The following is a 19890-nucleotide window of genomic DNA, read 5'->3' as shown; positions in this document are numbered from 1 at the left end:
TTATTTGAAAATATATATATATATATATATATATATATATATATATATATATATATATATATATTAGCAAATGGCCCTAGCCAGATGGCTCAGTTGGTAGGAGCATCTTCCATGCACCAAAAGGTGGTGGGTTTGATTCCCAAACCGGAAACAAGCCATCAATGTTTCTCTCTCACACCAATGTTAATGTTTCTCTCTCTCTCTGCCTCCCCCCTCTTTATCTCTAAAATCAATTTTTTTTTAATGTTAGCAAACTATCTCAATTTCCAAATTTTTACTGGTATTTGAAACCCCAAAGTGTGGGACCTACGGCACAGCTCTGACCTTGGAGACACTTCTAGATGGAGAGTCAGGGCCCAGAAAGGAGATCTAGGAGGCCCTCAGTTTTCAACATTGCCCGCCAGGTTACGGAGCACCACTGAGCAATTAAACTATTATCAACAAACAAACACAGATTTATTGAGTACAAAACTACAAAGGATGGGAAGTCCTCCTGGGCCCAGGAGACCCATGGCTGGGAGCCGAGAGCTCTGCTTCAGGGCCTGGCTGCGAAGTCCTGGAAGAAATCGTTGCACATGATAGTGACAAGGGCCAGAAAAACAGCATACTCCTGGAAGTCCACCTCCTGGTCACTGTTCTCATCCAGGGAGCCCATCAGCTTCTTCAGGCCCTCCTCATCTACCTTATCCTGAAAGCAAGAGAGAATGGAGTCATCGCCAGGCCGCTCTCTACCCCACCTCCACCCCAAACACACTCACAGCCCAGCTTGTCCCTTCGAACTGGGCAGCAGTAAGTGGTGGGCATGGAGTCCCTGGGAACTACTAAGAGGCCCATGAGGGAGAACAGGTGGATGCTCATTGGTGGGAGTCTTCAGCTCTCCCTGCTGGGAACGGGGAGCACGCCAGGCACTCCCACCCCCCAAGTACAGGATCAGCTCTACTCCCCACAGGAGCCAGGCGAGATGGGCATCATAAGCCCTGTTTTGCTGACGAAGAAACTAGAGCTATAGGAACCACTCTCCAGCACCAGCAAGGTGAATTCAGAAAAGGCAAGCTCTTTTTAATGCCTGCCAAAATGAAATCAAATTTTAAAAGTTTGACCCCAAAAAATATTTAAAGGAAAGAAGGACCTGCTTCATAGGTTCAGAGCCTGAGGCCTGACTTTGGGACTATCTAGTAGCTGGTATGGGGAGGGCAAGGGGCAAATGGAAAGCTGACTGCATTTCTCTGCAAATGTCTCAGGGTGCATGTCTTAACTGGACCTTTCTCCTCAACACACCTCAGTTTGGCATATAAATATTATAAATGAGAGAGAGAAAGATCCGTGTGATCTTAGGCCAGGCACTTTCCCTCTCTGGGCTCTGGTTTGTTCAACTCGCCAATGAGGAGGTTGAACAGATGGACTTTGAAGGCACTGATAGCACATCCATTCTCTGGAAAGCTGCAGGGAACAGCCAATAAGAGGGCTCTCACACCTGGCCTCACTTGCACTTCAGTGAGATCATGAAGGGCCTGGCCCCACCCCGGTGTCTGCATCAGCAGGCACCCCGGAGGAAGGGAGAATAGATTTAACCGGTGCCCCTACCCTCACACACCAGGAGCCTCCCGCCCTCGGCCAGCCCCACTTACCCCTACAAAGCTGGGCAGCTCCTTGTGCAGAAGTTCCTTCATCTCCCCCTTACTCAGCTTGAACTTGTCACCCTCCTTGCCAGAGTACTTGTGGAAGGTAGCGACCATCACAGCCAACGCCTGCTCCAGGGGACTGGACATCTTGGATCTGGGGCTAAAGGAGCGACAGGTGTTGGAGACGCCTCAGCCCACCCTACAGGACCCACTTCTGCCCTCGTGCCCCAAACTACCTCTCCAAATCCCTCTCTGAATGGGAAGGCAGGGGCTGCCTCTCCCCCTCAGACTGTGGCTCCCTGGGCAGGGACCACACCTCTACCTCTCACTGAGGGCAGATGCTAAACCTTCCCCTGTGTTTGGAAGTCACCAAGGGCAGAGCCTCGTGTCTCCTCTGATCACCCTTGGGACATACCCTGAGGGCAGGGGTCCCCCCATTGAGTGTTTATGGAAAGGGAAATGACAGAGTGACCAGAGTTCCATTTGGCTCCTTCTCAGGCCAGCGGACTCTGTGCCAACACTGGGGTGACAGGTGTATCCGTGAGCTAGTTAATGGGGGTTCACTGGACTAGGGCAGTAACCATGGCTACAGCCTAGGGGTACAAGGTTCCCTGAGGAGTTGGTTCTGTCCCCAGATGGGGCTCCTAAGGCCGAAGGATGTCGCTCTCCCTGGAATCTAATGAACAAAATAAACTGATGAATAAAATAGAACCAGAGGCATGGAAACATAGAACACACTGATGAATCTCAGAGGGAAGGGGGTGAGGGGTAGCAGCCGGGAGGAGATTAACCAAAGAATTTACATGCATGTATGCATTGCCCATGGACACAGACGATAGGGTGGGGAAGGCCTGGAGCCTGAGCGGAACTGGTGGAGGCGGGTAATGGGAGTGGGGAGAGAGGGATATCTGTAATACTCTCAACAATAAAGATAAAAAGATAAATAAATTAAATAAACACATGCTTTAAAAAATTTTAAAAAATCTAGCCTGGCTCAGCTCCCATGAACCAGGAGTTGATGGTTCAACTCTCGGTCAAGGGCACATGCCAGGGTGTGGGCTCAATCCCCTGTAGGGGGTGTGCAGGAGGCAGCCAATCAATGACTCTCTCTCATCATGGATGTTTCTCTCTCTCTCCCTCTCCCTTCCTCTCTGAAATAATTTTTTTAAAAAACGTATTTTTAAATTTTCTTTTAATTAAAATAAGTGAAAGCAAAAAAATAAATAAGTGGAAGCTCCCTTAGGCAGAAATGGTGTCTCCCTCAGACTAGGTGCTCTTAGAGGGCAGGGAATATGTCTCCTTTCATATTGGGGTGCTGGCTCTTTGCAGACAGGGCATAAGCACCCTCCCCATCAGGGAGGATACTATTGGGTTTGGAATTAAAGAAATTAAATGTCCATTGCCCTGGGATCAGGGCAGACACAAGGGTAGAATCTGGGGACACAGGACAGACCTCAGAGGTCACCTTTCCGAAGGCCCTGACTCTGAAAATGCTCGGACCAGCCCACGAGGCTTAGGCAGATCCCAGGATGAGGCCAGGGGAGCTGGGAAGGGAGGCAAGAAAACCCCGGGGTCAATCCTGCCAGCCTGCAGGCAACGGGGCAGGAAAAGACAGGAAGCTGTAGTGGGCAGAGCTATGCTGCTATTCAGGGCAGACCCCAGCGCGCCCACACACTTGAGATTCCTGGCTCTTGCTCCTTACTCCGGCTAGAATCCAGAACTTTGCAAATAATAATAATAATAATAATAAGACAAACAAAATTCAGGATTCCTGTTAAAACACCCACATATCACACCCCTCATACTCCTAGGCCTAGACCTCCAAGAACAGCCTCTAGACTAAGACATCTAGACTGAGACCCACAGGGGACCCCCAGACTAAAATCCAAGAGAGGGCCTCAGAATCACCCCTAAACAGACCTCACAGAGGAACTGGGGAAGTAAAAATCAAACTGACACTTCACAGAAGAACCACCCCCCCACCACCCCACAATGGGAGAGATTCAGAGAGGCCCCAGGCTGATCTACTGAGGAAGCCAGAAAAAGAAAACTATAGGAAAGAGATCAGGACAAAGGGACAGGGGCAGAGGCCTGTAAGGGTCCTCCCCACCCAGCCCTCAGCACCACAGAGGTACTCACCAGACCAGACTGCAGAGAGAGACTCGGAAGGAAAGCAAAGAGCAAGGTGCACAGAGTGGGGATTTATACGCTGGCCTCACTGGCCCTCAACGTGGGATGTGGCGTTTTCAGGAAACCGAACCTGCCCTAACCTGATCCTGCCAAACCTGGCCTCCAGCCAACCCCTTCCCCTCTCACCTGGTCCCCTCCCTCTCAGAGAGGGGGAGGGGACCAGGTGAGATCAGCTGGAGGAGGGCTCTAGGCTCAAAGGCAACCCCTGGGCCTACCCAGGCCAAAGGGGGTTGGGAAGTGTCACTGGGAAGGGGCAGCCTACGCCCAGGGCGAGGGGAGGGAGCCGCTGTTTGTGGGATGTGGAGACTCATACCAGGCCTTGTTCTCATGACAGGCCTGTGAGTCAGAGCTCACTCACGTGTCACCGGCTGCAGGCACACACTGGGACTTCACAAGCCTAGATGTGAAAGTGTGTGTTTGTGTGTGTGAAAGTGTCTGTGTGTGTGTGTGTGTGTGTGTGTGTGTGTGTGTGTGAGAGAAAGAGAGAGAGAGAGAGAGGGAGGGAGGGAGGGAGGGAGAGAGGGAGGGAGGGAGGGAGGGAGGGAGGGATTGAAGCAATCTAGGATCACCCTTAGAAAGCTGCCCCCTCCCAGGCCCACCTCACCTGCTGCTCTTTGTCTATCCCCAATCCAGTCTGGGCACCGCCCTTCCTGCCAGTCTGGGCACCGCCCTTCCTGCAGACCCAGCTCCCCTCCCCCCCCACAGATGTCCAGCAGCTTCTTGCCCTCCCCCCAGCTCCCAACCTCCTCCCAGTACTCCCCCCAGTCCGAGGTGACTCACCCTGTGGTGCAGGCCCAGATGCCCAGGCAGTGACTCAGCAGCACCCTCACCACACCCCTCCCCCAGGGCCAGGGCAGCAGGCGGAAACTCCATACCAGGAAGGAGAATGTGGTACAGGGACCCTTTAGTGGCCAACCCTGGGGAACTCTGATTACCACACCACAGAGAAGTTTGGAGAAGTTCAGACTGAAAACTGACTAGGATCAGATGTGAAACCAGACTTGTCTCTTCTTGGGGTCACCTTGGTACTTGGGGGCCATATGAGCACCACAGATAACGTCATGCCTTGGAGCCAAATGTCCTCTTCTACACCCTGCACACCATCTAGTGTCCCCTCCTCCCCAACACACTTGAACCTCCCATGCTACTGCCCTTCCTATTCACATAGAGCTTGGAATAAAAATCCTTCACCCTAAGTGTAATGGGGGTGAGGAATGAAGAAAAAACATGGAGCCCTAACCAGTTTGGCATAGTGGACAGAGTGTTGGCCTGCAGACTGAAGGGTCCCAGGTTTGATTCTGGCCAAGGGCATGTACTGTGGTTGCAGGCTCCTCCTCGGCCCAGACCTGGTCAGGGTGTGTGCAGGAGGCAACCAATTGATGTGTCTCTCTCACATCAATGTTTCTCTGTCTTTCCCTCTCTCTTCCGCTCTCTAAAAATCAATGGAAAATACCCTCAGGTGAGGATTAACCAAAAAAGAAAACAACATGGAGTCAGTACAGCGAAGCTGACTTAAAATTGATTGTTTATAGTCAAGCTGACAAAACTGGCTCAGACCAAATGGGCTGAAGCATGGGGGATAGATGAAAAGGCCTGAGGACTTAAGCTTTTGAACTTCCCAGCTGTGCATCAATGCCTGGCGATAAATACATTCCTACAGATAGGCTTCTGGAGGACTCAGGAAAGAATAAAAAACGTAGGAAAGAATGTCCATGTATCCAGCCCACCTGACAGCCATCATCCAGACCACTGAACATCTGGAAGCTTGTTGTCCCAGACCAATCCCGAGGCTCAGAATGAAGGACTGATTGTTCTCAAGAATGTACTTTCTGCCGAAACCGGTTTGGCTCAGTGGATAGAGCGTCGGCTTGCGGACTGAAAGGTTGCAGGTTCGATTCCGGTCAAGGGCATGTACCTGGGTTGCGGGCACATCCCCAGTGGGAGATGTGCAGGAGGCAGCTGATCGATGTTCCTCTCTCATCGATGTTTCTAACTCTCTATCTCTCTCCCTTCCTCTCTGTAAAAAATCAATAAAATATATTTAAAAAAAAAAAAAAAAAAAAAAAAAACGTAGGAAAGAATGTCCATGTATCCAGCCCACCTGACAGCCATCATCCAGACCACTGAACATCTGGAAGCTTGTTGTCCCAGACCAATCGCGAGGCTCAGAATGAAGGACTGACTGATTGTTCTCAAGAATGTACGTTCTCCCACTGGAACTCTCAGCGCTTCTTTCTTCTTCAGAACACTTGGGGGATTGCCTAGTTGTGTTTTCTTCTTGCAAATCCTAAGACCCTTGAATAAATCTTTGTCCTTTATTTCTACCCCAGGCCTCCTGACCCTTTTGTGCTCCACAGGTGCAATGCGTTGTTTTTCTCAGCAGTTCTTCCATTTTAACTGAGGGCTTTAGCAGATGCCTCTCCTGCTCAGACATTGCAGTTGTGTGCCCCTTGCTCTTCTATGAAGCCCAGCAGTGAGGTGCTCGTCCTCACCAGCTTTCCAGCCCCCCCCTGCACATACCCTATCTGTCTGGCTCACTGGGACTTGAGCGTATGTGCGCTGCACGTGGTGTGGCTGCAACCCTTTTCTTCTTCTGATCCCGCTGCTCAGAATGTACAGAGGGATCCTGTTGGAATCCCACCTATCTCTCAAAGGCCAGTTACATGCCACTACCTCATAGAGCCTTCCCCAGGCCCAACCAGATTCCATCTCTACCTGCCCTGCCTCATACAAAGCACTCCTTTTGTCCTTGTGTACTTAGAGCATTCTTCTCTAGATGGAATCACTTGTCTTCTCTTGCCTTCACCCCCACATGATGAGCTCACTGGGTGGGGACTGGGTCTTATTCATTTCTGCATGAGCAAAGGGTTTCTCCCGCACCAGGTGGCAGCCAGTGTTTATGGTTATTGAATGGCAGTGGGGGAGGGGGCACTAGCGATAGTATTTAGGAGGCTGGAGGCCTTCTGACCTCCCCAAGTTATGCTACCACGTCATAACTTCTTTTCTGGTTCCCAGGAGTGGAACTGAGACACTGGGGTGGAAACCAGAGCTTCAGAGAGCTCCAAATCCCTGAGGAGAGACTGCAGGAAACATTTCCCTCCAGGGACCCAATGAGCAAACTCCCCATCAGGGAGAGAGGGAGACAGGAAGGAGAAACACGGAGGCAGTCAGATGGGAACTGCGAGAAAAGACCGGAGAAAAATAGTCACAGAAACAAAGAAAATGTGAGGGAGAAGGAAATAAGATGAAAGAGATGGACAGACACACTGACAGACAGAAGCAGAGCCGCTGATTACGACGGCCCCATCTAGAGACTTGTCCCTAACCTAGAAGCCGAAGCCAAAGGGTGCCCATCAAGTGGCCATGTGGCTGAGACTGGTGACGATCACATTAATTTGCCACTAACTTGCTGTGTGATCTGGAGCCACTCCCTCCGCTCAGCAGAACAGGAAGGTTGAATAGAACCAACCCTAAAATCCAATCCCCCTTTGATTTTTCACTTCTCCATGAAGGCAGACAGGCAGGGGGCACATTCCCAGGAATGAGTCTGCCCATGCCCAGCCTAAGAAGCCGGGTCCTCACATTCTGTCCAACACACACACACACACACACACACACCCCAGAGATTTTCCACCAGCAGCTGCTGGTTTTTTCCCCATCTGATTCATGCCCCCTGGTGGTTGAGATATGTCATTACAAGCTGCTCCCTGCTCTCTTTCCCTTCCTCTTATTCCTGTAGAGCAGCCCTTGCCATGCCTGGCACCTGACTCACACTGGAGGAGGCAGTGCTGATTCATCTCCAAGGAGCCTTCCCACACCCACAGCCCTCACATCTGCCTCACATATAAGGTGTTCCCTGGACAGCCCCCGCGGAGCAGCCCAGGTGGGCTTCTGGGAGTAAGCCAAATGCCTGGAAGCTATTTTAAAAGCCTTAGGATAGGGGCAGATGGAACTAGGTGGCAGAAGTCAGGGGCCAGCCCGGCCGGCCGGTGTGGCTCAATGGACCTATGAACCAGGAGGTCACGGTTCGATTCCTGGTTGGTGCACATGCCCGGGTTGTCAGTTCCATCCCCAGTGTGGGGCGTACAGGAAGCTGCCAATCAAGGATTCTCTATCATCATTGATGTTTCTACCTCTCTCTCCCTCACCCTTCCTCTCTGAAGTCAATAAAAATATATTTTAAAAAAAGAAAAGAAAGAAGTCAGGGGCCAAACACTGCCCGCCCACCCTTTCTCCGGGGCAGCTAGGTGCAAAGGGAAGTGCCCTTACTGTTGGGGCTCAGGTTTAAGTCCTGATGTTCCCTCTGACTTACCTTAGATGAGTTGCACCACACCTCTCTGAGCTTAAACAAGGATCTCTTTGATTATTCCTCTGCCCTCAGAAATATGCTTGGAAACATTTCCTCTTTTAAATAATTTATCTAACTACCTCCTGATAGCATGATCAGCATGAGAGTGTTCGAACAGTGGATCTGGGTCATTCTGGACTTGCTGTATGTGCTGGCTTTGTGCATGTGACTCTATGGAGCACCTATGGATGCTGGGTGGTTTCCGTATATTTTCCTCTTTAATTTACACAACGCTCCCAGGAAGTTGGTACAATTTCAACCCACTTTACAGAGAAGGAAACTGAGGCTCAGGGAAGTTGGCCCAAGTTCACACAACGAATGAGTTGTGGCTTAAACACAGGTAAACCTCCTGTATTGCCTTAATCATTGAGAATCCCTAACTTTCCAATTCCTCCTCAGACCAGCCTCGGTCTCTCTGCCCATCCTCTCCCCACCCAGCCACTCAGCCTCATTTCTCAACCTCCCCTGGTGCCCAGGAGCCCATCTCCTCACCTGCTCTGGTCTGTCACCCTCAAGGGTCCCCTTTCCTCTTGCTTCCAAAAGCACTCTGGCCTGGATTAAAAAGAAGCTTAAAAGAAACCTTCCTCAGACCTCCCATCTCCCTTAGCCCTCCTCTGTGCCACAATTAACACCACCAGCCACCCAGTGACCTAAGCCAGAAATGTGGCTGTCCTCTAGCATCCTGCTTCCTCCTCATTGCCATCCAGACATCTGGTCAGTAGACCCGGCTGCCTGCCTGCTGCATACGGCTCCGCTCCCTCCACACCGCCTGCGACTCTGCAGCGCCCCCTTGCCCCTGGAAGCTGCAAGCACATCTGGATTCTCCTCCCTCCGGTGACCTGGCCTCCACTCTGACCCCTTCTCAGCTCTGCCACCAAGGTGATCTCAAAATTCAAACCTGAGCACATTGTTCTCCACGTGGAAACACTGAGTGAATCCCCATAACTTTCAGGAGAAGATGAACATGGCACCACTTCCCAGGCCTGATGCTTCACTAATGCACATGCCAGGCCCTCCATGCCTGCAAGCCTTGCCTACGCCATTCATTCTCTCAGAAAGCCCTTCCTCAGTTTGCTCCCCTGTCAATCTCCCAACCACCTTTTAAACTCAGCTCATATACCATCTCCTCTGTACAGCATCCCTGAATCTACTTCCCAGCCTCCCACATGCCAGAACACAGAACACATGAGTGTGCATACAAGCATACACACACACACACACACACACACACACACACAGCTGAGTGCTTCTCCTATGTACTTTTGCAGCCTCTTGCCCATCACCCTATAACAATACCTTTTACGGTTAATTGTAGACTCATAGATACGCAGAACAGGCTGAAGGTTGCCAGATTTGGGGGGAGGGCGCTGGGTGGACAGGGGGGATTGAGAGGTACAAATTGATAGTTGCGGTGTGGTCACGGGGGGTGTGGAGTGGCGGCTAGGAAATGTAGTCGATGGTATTGTACTAACGGTATATGGTGGGTGCTGGAGTCATGGGGGAATCGCTTCGTTGCATGGATGTCTGGCCACTGTGCTGTACACAGTGTATGTGTCTCCCCCACTAAACTGGCCTGACACAGAGCAGATGTTTGGTGAATGACCAGATGGGGGCGCACCCGTGCTGTCCCGATGGCCAACATCCTCTCTCCTCCCTTCAATACCACATTTCCAGGCATGGCCTTAAATTCTCTACCCCCACCCCTGAGCCTTCTAAAAGCTCACTTGCTATAGCCTATGGACCCAGCTCTCTCCAGTGGCTCCAGAAACTTCCTTCTCGCCAATGGCAGTGTTTGGGGGAGGGAGCAATTTAACACCTCCCTCCTCAGAAGGGCTCCTCTCTCCATCACCCCCTCCCTCCTCTGAGGGAAGAGAGGGGTGAGGCTCTGCCCCTTCTAGGCTGCAGACTTTCTCAACCAGCCTACCGCTCCCCCTCCTTACCTCCCAGGTGACCCGCCTCCCCCACGGGGCAGGATACAGTAAGGCAGCTGCTTTCTGCGTTGAGGTGGGGGTAGGTCAGTTCGGGAAGCAGCAACATTAGAATATAAAGATCTTTTTGGCTTCAGCTCCAAATTACATCCTCTGGTCCACGGCTGAGATTTGGAGATTTTTATCAGAACTCAGAAGGGAAGGAGATGTGAACAATCAGCACCCTCAGAGAATCTGGTCAAGAACAAGCCGTTGCTTGTGCCCCCAACATCTGGCCACCCTCACCACTATTTGTGTGGTCTCACCTGAGCAGGCTCACGGGAGCACGGCCACTCTGGGCCATCCCCTGCACCGCTGGACCTCAAGTTTGGGGACTTGTCTCCCCGACCCACAGCTCCTCACAGAGACTCCGTGTATAGAGGTAGGTGGTTCCTGAGGTCTGACACCTGAGTCAGGAGCCCGGGACACTTCCACCCCAGCCTGCAGACTCCTCACAGCCTCCCACAGCCTGGAGGCCAGCTGCTGTCCCAGCAAACACTCAGGCCTCGGTGTCAGGCAAACTTGGGTCGGAAGCTGGGCTCTGCCATTTGCTAAAATGGAGGGCCGAGGATGGAATGCGTCACTTGGTGAAACCAGTGCTAACAGGAATCAACATAAATCAGCGTGATTAACCATCACCCAGAAACACTCACCTTGAGAAATATGTTCTGATGTGTCCTGACAAACCCAGGGAATTGTGCAAATCTCAGAAAAGGACTCAGGCCAGCTTCCGTGAAAGGAAGGGGAAGGGAGAGTGAGCAGTGACTGTAAGAATTATAGGCTGCTGCTCCTGAGGAAGTGGTTGAAGGTGACATTCGAAGAGAGCAATGAGTGATGCTAGGAAATAGCTCCTGCAGAGAAGTTAAGATGTTGGGTTCTGAGTTTGAATCTTGACTCTCCCATGTTCATCAAGACCTTTCAGCTATAAGAGACAAAAGGTCAACGAACGCCTACTGAAGTAGCAAAAAAGGGATGTATCGTTGTTACATCACTGGTTTGCAGGTTCAGTGAACCACAGCCTGGGGTGGCTAGAACAGGAAACTCAACACCATCCATCCTTCCATCCTCCCATCTGTCCATCCTTCTCTCATCACTGTCTGTCTCCCTTTGCATGTGGGCTTTCCTCCTACTGTGGCGGGACCTCTCTATATAATGAGAAACAGGGTCACAGGCTACTCCAGCTTTATAAACCCAGTGTGCATGTGTCCCGGGAGGAGCCTTGGCTGGCCCTGCTTGGTTCGTGCACTCAGCCATGAACCAGTCCCTTATTCTAAGAAGTCAGGGTGCTACGATTGAGCGTGTGGGTCATGCACTGTAAGACATGGGGCTGCAGGCATGGCCTGACCCCACTCCAGGTCATGCAAAGGACATGAACTTGGCTTGCACCCCAGTTCTTGTGATTTAGGCAAGCGGACATTCTGTCATAGCAACTGTCAAACATCGATGGAACTAGTAGACAAAGCTTGCCCAGTCTGTAATGATCTGCTACTTCCCCATGATAGGCCAAGCCCTAGCGGTGATCTCTGAAGCATGACCAGCCACAGCTTAGCTATAAAAGAATGTGTGTAAAAAATAAAGTTGCTTGGGAGAGAATGGCTGCCTCAGTCCTGGGCTCAGGGGTGTCTCAGCACTCAATTCGCTGCCACCTCTCCCGGCCCCCCTTCTCTCCTCAGTCTCTCCCCAGATTCCACTCCTCCGCACACTCTCCCTCTCTTCAGCACAGGTTTAATCCCTTCTGACCATCCTGGGGCTGGCACAATTTTCCTGAAGAAATGTCAAATGACCGGTGTCTCCTGGTCACCTTAGGGAAAAGCACAGCTCGTGTGCTACACTATTTGTAGACAGCACTATTTCTCAGCCTGATTTGAAAGTCACCTTGCAGTGCCTGGCACTAGCAATATATTACCACATAAAGAACAGAAATACAAATAGATCCAAGGACATTTTTGATGAGAGACTCCATCCTGTCACAGAAGAAAAGGTTCCTGAGGAATTCTTTCATCATAATCCTGATCCCGAATCAATTTACAGATTTATTCGACCTTTTTTCATTGCCTATAAGGCAACAGGAGGATATGCCATAACAACATTGAAATGAGTTGGAAAGGCAATACATATGTCTACTGCGGTTTCATTTTTATGTTTCCACCAGTGTCTATGCCCAATACTATTTTGACCTTCGGTCCTTAGCAAGTGACCATGGATTGTTGCCTATTGCATTTACTCCTCTTCAAAAAGAAAGAGCACTGAACCTAGAGGCCATTTCCAGATATTGTGAAAACAAAAACCTGTGCAGGGTGGCCATAAAAAAATCTGGCAGCTGTGCTAACCTTACTGATGTGCAGCATGGCCATGCCATCTTATCTTAAGGAGGAATGAGGGCTGTGGCATGATGAGCCCCTCATCTGCAAGGACTGGAGAAGAATCACCGCTCCTGCTCCAATCCCAGCTAAGTTATTTCCTTTTAAGGGAGACGGGGGCGGCGGCCGGGTATTGACATAATGAGTTTCTCACCTACCAAAACAAGGACTGTTGAAATATAAGATTCCCTATTCTGGCAAGTTTAGTATTTCCTCTTAAGAATAAGTGAAAGGTTTTAACCTGATGAGGATCTTTTTTAGCCTATGCTTAATTTATGATTAGGTACTTAAAGCCAGTCTCTATATTAAAAAGTAAGGAAATAGTAAGATCTTTTATTGTAACTTTTTTTATTAGTATCTTAGTATAGACTGCATTCATACTGTGGACAGTGCTGGAAGTTCCACAGTGATAGATTAAAAGGCTTCATTATACATTAAGTTTGCTACTTCAGTAACTAATTTAGGTGGGCATACTACACTGAATTCCCCTTTGAAAATATAGTTTCGTACTTTTTCAATTTACTTTGCCTCATTTTTAAAGTGGACATGAATAAATCGAGATTTTAAATTTGTTTTATATTGTGGTATACATTTGAAAAGTTTTGTTAACTGAAAATATGAGAATTTATCTTAGATGTCAACAAAGGTGATGAACATACATTAACATTTTTATTCCTTGTAACAATCTATTTTACCAGGGTTTTTTTCCCGTTCTTTCCAAACTATTTTCTTTTTCTCAGATTTTATATGTCCCACCATTCTGCCTGCTAACCTTTATAGATTGCTTGCCTCCTTTCTCTAAATTGCTCTTTATGACAACTTTTGTAGTAGATGCACAGTAAAATTATTTAATCAGTCACAGAAAAACTAGTGTTCTTTGGAAAGTGTTAGAAAAAATTTTATCTTATCCCAAATGTTTAATTGTGAGATATTTTCCCCATTGTCAGTATTGCATTCTGTACAAGCATTAATTTCACTGGCTTGTGTGGGGTATAGTTTTAGCTTCTGGTAATGCACACTTGTTTCCAGATGTTTTAAAAGTACAGGACACATTACAATGATGTGTGAAGCACTATGATTGCCAATAATTTCTCATATTTTAAAACTATCCTAGCATGCAGTTTGCAGCTCTGTGGAACCATAAAAGACACACTCAGGGGGCAGACTCAGTGAGCACCAAAGCCCCATCGAAGGAAGTCTACCCCCAGAGGGGTGTCTCCAGCACAGAAGTTCTCCCACTGCAGACACAGCTGATTCTCACAGCCAATTGGCCTGGAGGTCAATTCCTCACAGTGATAACTACAACAATCAAGGCTTAATTACAACAAGACTGTGCACAAAACCCACAAGGGGGTGCACCAAGAGTGTCCACCTCAGGTAATTGGGACACTTAGCACAGAAAGGCACTCTGTCAACACAGCGAAGCACAAAAAATGCCGAGACAAAGAAACAGGACACAAATGACAGAATTGGAGGAAAGCAAACTGCTGGATATAGAGTTCAAAACCACACTTTTAAGGTCTTTAAAGAACTGTCTAGAAGCCGCCGATAAACTTAATAAGGCCCTCGAAAAGACTGGTGAGACCACTGATAAATGTAGTGAGGTCTTCAAGAAGACTGGTGAGACCGCCGATAAATGTAGTGAGATCCTCAAGAAATCTAATGAGACCCTCGATGTTGTGATAAAGGACCAACTAGAAATTAAGAATACACTGACTGAAATAAAGAACATTATACAGACTCCCAACAGAAGACCAGTGGATCGCAAGAATCAAGTCAAAGATTTGAAATACGAAGAAGCAAAAAACACCCAACCGGAAAAGCAAAATGAAAAAAGAATACAAAAATACGAAGATAGTGTAAGGAGCCTCTGGGATAGCTTCAAGCGTACCAACATCAGAATTATAGGGGTGCCAGAAGATGAGAGAGAGCAAGATATTGAAAACCTCTTTGAAGAAATAATGACAGAAAACTTCCCCTACCTGGTGAAAGAAATAGACTTCCAAGTCCAGGAAGCGCAGAGAACCCCAAACAAAAGGAATCCAAAGAGGACCACACCAAGACACATCATAATTAAAATGCCAAGAGCAAAAGACAAAGAGAGAATCTTAAAAGCAACAAAAGAAAGAAAATCAGTTACCTACAAGGGAGTACCCATACGACTGTCAGCTGATTTCTCAACAGAAACTTTGCAGGCCAGAAGGGAGTGGCAAGAAATATTCAGTGATGAATACCAAGAACCTACAACCTAGACTACTTTATCCAGCAAAGCTATCATTCAGAAGTGAAGGCCAGATAAAGAGCTTCACAGATAAGAAAAAGCTAAAGGAGTTCATCACCAACAAACCAGTATTATATGAAATGCTGAAAGGTATCCTTTAAGAAGAGGAAGAAGAAGAAAAAGGTAAAGATACAAATTCTGAACAACAAATACACATCTATCAAGAAGTGAATCTAAAAATCAAGTGAATAAATAATCTGATGAACAGTATGAACTGGCGATTGTAATAGAATCAGGGACATAGAAAGGGAATGGACTGACTATTCTTGGGGCGGGGGGAAGGGTAGTGGGGTGAGGGAAGAGATAGGACAATAATCGTGCACCTATGGGTGAGTACAGTGGGTGGGGAGTGAGGGCAGAGGGTGGGGTGGGAACTGGGTGGAGGGGAGTTATGGTGGGAAAAAAGAGTAACTAATGTAATAATCTGAACAATAAAGATTTAATTAAAAAAAATAAATAAATAAATAAAAATAAAGTTGCTGGGGCCTTGTGCCAGTCCTCCTAACCCCGGTCTCTTGTGTTTCTTCAATCCCACGCCACCTCTACCCTGCAGGAACTTGGGAGCGGGCCTCCACGCTTGGCGCTGCCCGGACAGGTACTGAAGGTGGGCTTCGTGAGGACCCCGGAGTCAGGCATAGTCAATCAAGTAATAGTAAGTTTTGGGGCATTTGTGTTAATTAGGAGTAAAATGGGGCAATTAGAGACCAAAGAGCGCTCTCTGTGTGCGCAGATGTTAAAGAACATGCTGCAGGCAAGAGGGGCTCCTGTAACAACTTCACAGCTAGAGCGTTTTTTAAATTTTGTGCAGGAAGTCTGCCCGTGGTTCCCTGAGGAAGGGATGGCAAATATGGGAGTTTGGCAGAAGGTTGGACAAAGGTTACATGATTTTCATTCTGCAACTCCCACTCAGACACCAGTTGATGCATTTCCCCTTTGGCAGCTGGTGAAGGATTGTTTAGACATTACACCAGAAAGCCAGCGTCTCGTCTCGCAGAACAGCTGCGGCGCACACAATCTGTTCCTGAAGGGCTTGGCTCCTCTGATGCTGCCTATCTATTGGGTTAAGAAAATATCTCAAACCAGACCTGAACAAGTTTTAATCATTCAAGGGAAAAAATTTAAAGGCATATTAGACACTGGAGCCAACGTTTCAGTCATCAGCCTGGAGGATTTTAAGACTTATCTTCTTCATAGCATACATAGGTAGCTATAGCTGATTTTATGGGAGAAATCAAGTTTAGACTACTATTCTAGTAATAAGTTAATACAATTTTTTCAGCATGTTCAATGCCAACCTTTTAGAGTTATTTGTTTTATTCCTTTGGAGAATACAATGACTAATTTTACTAATAGCTCCGGTAAGATTGGAGTAGCTAGGATTTGCTGAAATAAGCATAGAAGCTAGAAAAAATTTACTGCTAAGGGATATTCCAGCACCCAGCAAGCTGAGATAACAGCTTTAATTTTAGCATTACAACATTTCCCCAATTCTTCACTCATGTTACTGGCATCCCTTATAATCCCACTAGTCAGGGTATTGTAGAACATACCCACTCTACCCTAAAGGCTATGTTGTTAAAACAAAAAGGGGGGAGTAGAGGAATGACCCCTAGAGATAGGCTAAATAGGGCACTATATCCTTTAAATTTTTTAAATCAGCAGCATGGGGAAATGGCTGCTGAAAAACACTTTGTTCCTCAAGAACATAAGCCTAATCCTAAAGTGATATACCGGGATCAGGAGTCCTCCTTTTGGAAAGGCCCGGGGGACTTGCTAACTTGGGGGAGAGGGTATGCTTGTGTTTAAGTTCCAGATGCAGCCCCCAACGACCAAGTTTGCGATCGAATCTCTGAGGAAGAGATAGAAGCCATAAACCTTCAGGACACCTCCAACAGAGGGGTCGTCAGCAGACCGAGATGGCTCCTCTTATCACCTGGGGCTCTTTGAAGAGGCTAGATGCGGAAGCTCAAAGCATTCACTCGGAACTCTTCCTGGAGGTTGATTTTGGCTTTGATCGCCTTGACTGGACTCTTGCCCGTGACTTCGGCTGAGGTTCACTGGGCTCATGTGATCTACCCACCAACCTTCACTCTGCAGACTTGGACTGATCCTGATCCTCCTTTGACTACTAACGACTCAGACTATACTCAAGGCACGTGGGTGAAGCATAATGGACATTTAGGGGACTCTCATTTTCAAGCATTGTTTAATAAGACCCTCACCTGGAATGTACCCACTGTTTCTCTGTATGTACCTTAATAGCTTTTATTGTGTCTACTATGGTAATTATCTCTTCTGCTGTAGTGTCAGGGTTTGCTTTAGAAACCTCTATTCTTACAGCCCAACAGATGGATAGTAGGTTACACAACCTCACCTCTAACTGGGAAACACAGGTAGCCATTGATCAGCAGATTACGGCTAGACTAGACGCTCTGGAGGCTTATGGCGGCCACTGGCCCTATTATCTTGAGGCATGGAAATTATTCTAAGAATTTTAGCATACTTACCTGTGTTCCTCCACCTTACGCATTATTGACGGGAATCATCCACATTCACCCAGAGAAAGAAGGGTATTCTGTTGGTTGTCAAGGATGCAACCTTACTAATTGCATTTCTGTCATTGACAGTAGTTTTGATGTTATAGTGTTACATCAGCCTTCTTTTGTTATGCTACCTGTACAAGTTAATGGAACTTGGTATGAGCATTCAGGCCTTCAAGTCTTAAAGCGATTGCATGAGTTATTGGTAAGGCCCAAAAGATTTATAGGCATGCTAATAGCAGGATTAGTTGCTGTAATAACTTTAATGGCTACTGCTACCACAGCAACCATAGCTTTAACTCAGGAGATACAGACTGCTCATTATGTAGAGGATCTAGCACGAAATATGAGCATAGCCTTAGCTCAGGAAAGGATAGATCGAAAGTTAGAGCAGAAGATAGATGTACTGGAACAAACTGTGCTGCTTTTGGGGGACCAGCTACAAAGCTTAAAGCTTCGTGCTGGGCTCCGGTGCCATGCGGAATTTGATAACATATGTGTTACCCCTCAGGCATAGAATGCCTCATCATGGAAATGGAATAGAGTCAAGGCCCATCTTATGGGCATATGGAAAGCCTCAAATGCTTCCTTGGACATTATAACGCTGCACGAGGAGATACAGGCCATTATGAATGCAAAGGGAACTGTGCTGCCTCCTGCAGAGGCAGCGGGGAAAATATTTGAGGAAATTAAAAATTGGTTCTCATCCACTCGTTGGACTTCTCTGCTGGGCTCAGGCATTATGCTCTCAATATGTATAACTGTTTTGCTTTGTCTTCTTGCAGTCTGCATCCGAGCCATTGGAGGAAGCCTCCAATCCTTGCACACCGCTGTGCACGAACTGCGCCTAAAGCACAAAGAAGGGGGAGAGGTAAGAGGCCGTGGGGCTGCAGGCATGGCCTGACCCCACTCCAGGTCATGCAAAGGACATGAACTTGGCTTGCACCCCAGTTCTTGTGATTTAGGCAAGCGGACATTCTGTCATAGCAACTGTCAAACATCGATGGAACTAGTAGACAAAGCTTACCCAGTCTGTAACGATCTGCTACTTCCCCATGATAGGCCAAGCCCTAGCAGTGATCTCTGAAGCATGACCAGCCACAGCTTAGCTATAAAAGAGTCTGTGTAAAAAATAAAGTTGCTGGGGCCTTGCGCCAGTCCTCCTAACCCCGGTCTCTTGTGTTTCTTCAATCCCACGCCACCTCTACCCTGCGGGAACCTGGGAGCGGGCCTCCCCAGTGCACTCAGACCTGTCGTCCAGCGCCTCTTACCAAAAGAAGGAAGCGAGTTACCTCAGTCGCTGCACTCACCACGTGACCTTATAAACACTCTTAACCTCCTTCTGAGCACCGGTTTGCTCTTCTGTAATGTGATACCATCACTCTCCTCACAGGTCACATGGGATCACACAAGCCAAGCACATGGTGAGCACTCAGTGTATGCTGTTAGATTCAGCAGTAGAAGAAGCCATGACACACAGCAAGAGCCAGCATCCTTGCCGAGCGAGGCAGTCTGACATGTCGGCAACATGAAACCACGATCCAACCTCACACATGCGCTGAAACACAAAGACAAGGATAGTCCACCTCTGGTCCCCCTGTCAATACTTGTTTGTCCTTTGAGCCCTCGTGTTGTCATCTGCTAATGTTAACAGTTTGAGAACAAAACAATCAAGAAAACCTTGAAAGTGAGAAAAGTCTGTTCGTTGGTTTCATCCTTCCTCCCCGCTTAGAAATGATCATATGTTTCCCTCTATAGTAGCTGGCAAAACACCTAGGTCCGGCTTCAAAAATAGTGGAGTTTGCTGACAACTTCGCTTGACCCAGTTCGATGCCTCTCCATACCCCATTTCATAGGCAAGGAAATCAATTCCCTACGCGGTGCAGATGCACACGTGATCATCCCAGCTTACTTATGCAACCAACCCTTTATGACCCTTCACCTCCAGTCACCCCAGCTCTTTATTCACCAACCAGCTCTGGTTTGCATTTAGATTCTCAAAGGGACTTTCCTTCGGGAGGGGGGCGGGGGGGGGGGCTGATTTCTGGAAAGTTTGGGTTTACCATGCAGTCGTAAGAATGAGCAAGAATTCGTCTCTCAGAACAAGATCATCCCTAAGAGCAATGATTAAAAAAAAAAAAAAAAATGACTTTCTGAACCTGCCCAGCTTTGGGCCAGATAAACATCTTCCAAGAAGGGAAGAGGGCGGCAGACAGGTAAGGGAGAAGAAACTAAAGTTTACTGAGTGCTTACTCTGTACAGACATTGTTCTAAGTGCTCTGTGTGCAGGTACATCACCTAATTTAACCCTCCCAACCACCCTATAATGTGGGCAATGTCTCTGATTAATAGATCAGGAAACAGAAGCTCAAGGAATTAAGTGTAGAGCCAGGATTTGAACTCAGTTTGGCCTGGCAACAGAGCACCACTCCTCAATCACCCTGACAGCTACTCCTTCACCCAAAGCTCCTTCTCTGGCCACTTGCCTGGTTCCTCCTCCTCTCCTTAACCCTGCCTGGCTTCTACCCTTTTCTCTCTTGATTGCTTCTCTCTGGATCCTTCCCCTCTCTCCCTCTGCCTCA

The 19890-nt window shown here is 48.0% G+C and overlaps 1 protein-coding gene across 2 annotated transcripts; it reads right to left on the bottom strand.

The window, feature by feature from the left end:
- Window positions 1-434: 434 nt before the first annotated feature.
- S100A2 (S100 calcium binding protein A2) lies at window positions 435-4517 on the bottom strand. 2 transcript variants are annotated; one of them, XM_036344084.1, is made up of 3 exons: window positions 4417-4517; window positions 1629-1782; window positions 435-688 (listed from the first exon to the last, which is right to left on the bottom strand). In XM_036344084.1, the coding sequence occupies exons 2-3, from the start codon at window positions 1767-1769 to the stop codon at window positions 536-538; spliced, it is 294 nt and encodes a 97-aa protein (XP_036199977.1). In that variant the 5' UTR covers window positions 1770-1782; window positions 4417-4517; the 3' UTR covers window positions 435-535. The 2 variants fall into 2 exon arrangements, with proteins under 2 accessions (XP_036199977.1, XP_036199975.1); XM_036344082.1 differs by lacking the exon at window positions 4417-4517 and adding an exon at window positions 3762-3920.
- Window positions 4518-19890: the final 15373 nt, after the last annotated feature.

This window comes from Myotis myotis, unplaced genomic scaffold (assembly GCF_014108235.1).
Source record: "Myotis myotis isolate mMyoMyo1 unplaced genomic scaffold, mMyoMyo1.p scaffold_m19_p_18, whole genome shotgun sequence".
Lineage (NCBI taxonomy): Eukaryota > Metazoa > Chordata > Mammalia > Chiroptera > Vespertilionidae > Myotis > Myotis myotis.
This window is presented reverse-complemented; position numbering and strand designations above follow the sequence as displayed.

Coding starts and splice junctions, on each gene's coding strand:
- S100A2 (XM_036344084.1), bottom strand. CDS start 1,769: ATGTCCAGTCCCCTGGAGCAGGCGTTGGCTGTGATGGTCGCTACCTTC. Junction 689..1,628: donor AGCTGCCCAGCTTTGTAGGG/GTAAGTGGGGCT, acceptor TCTTGCTTTCAG/GATAAGGTAGATGAGGAGGG.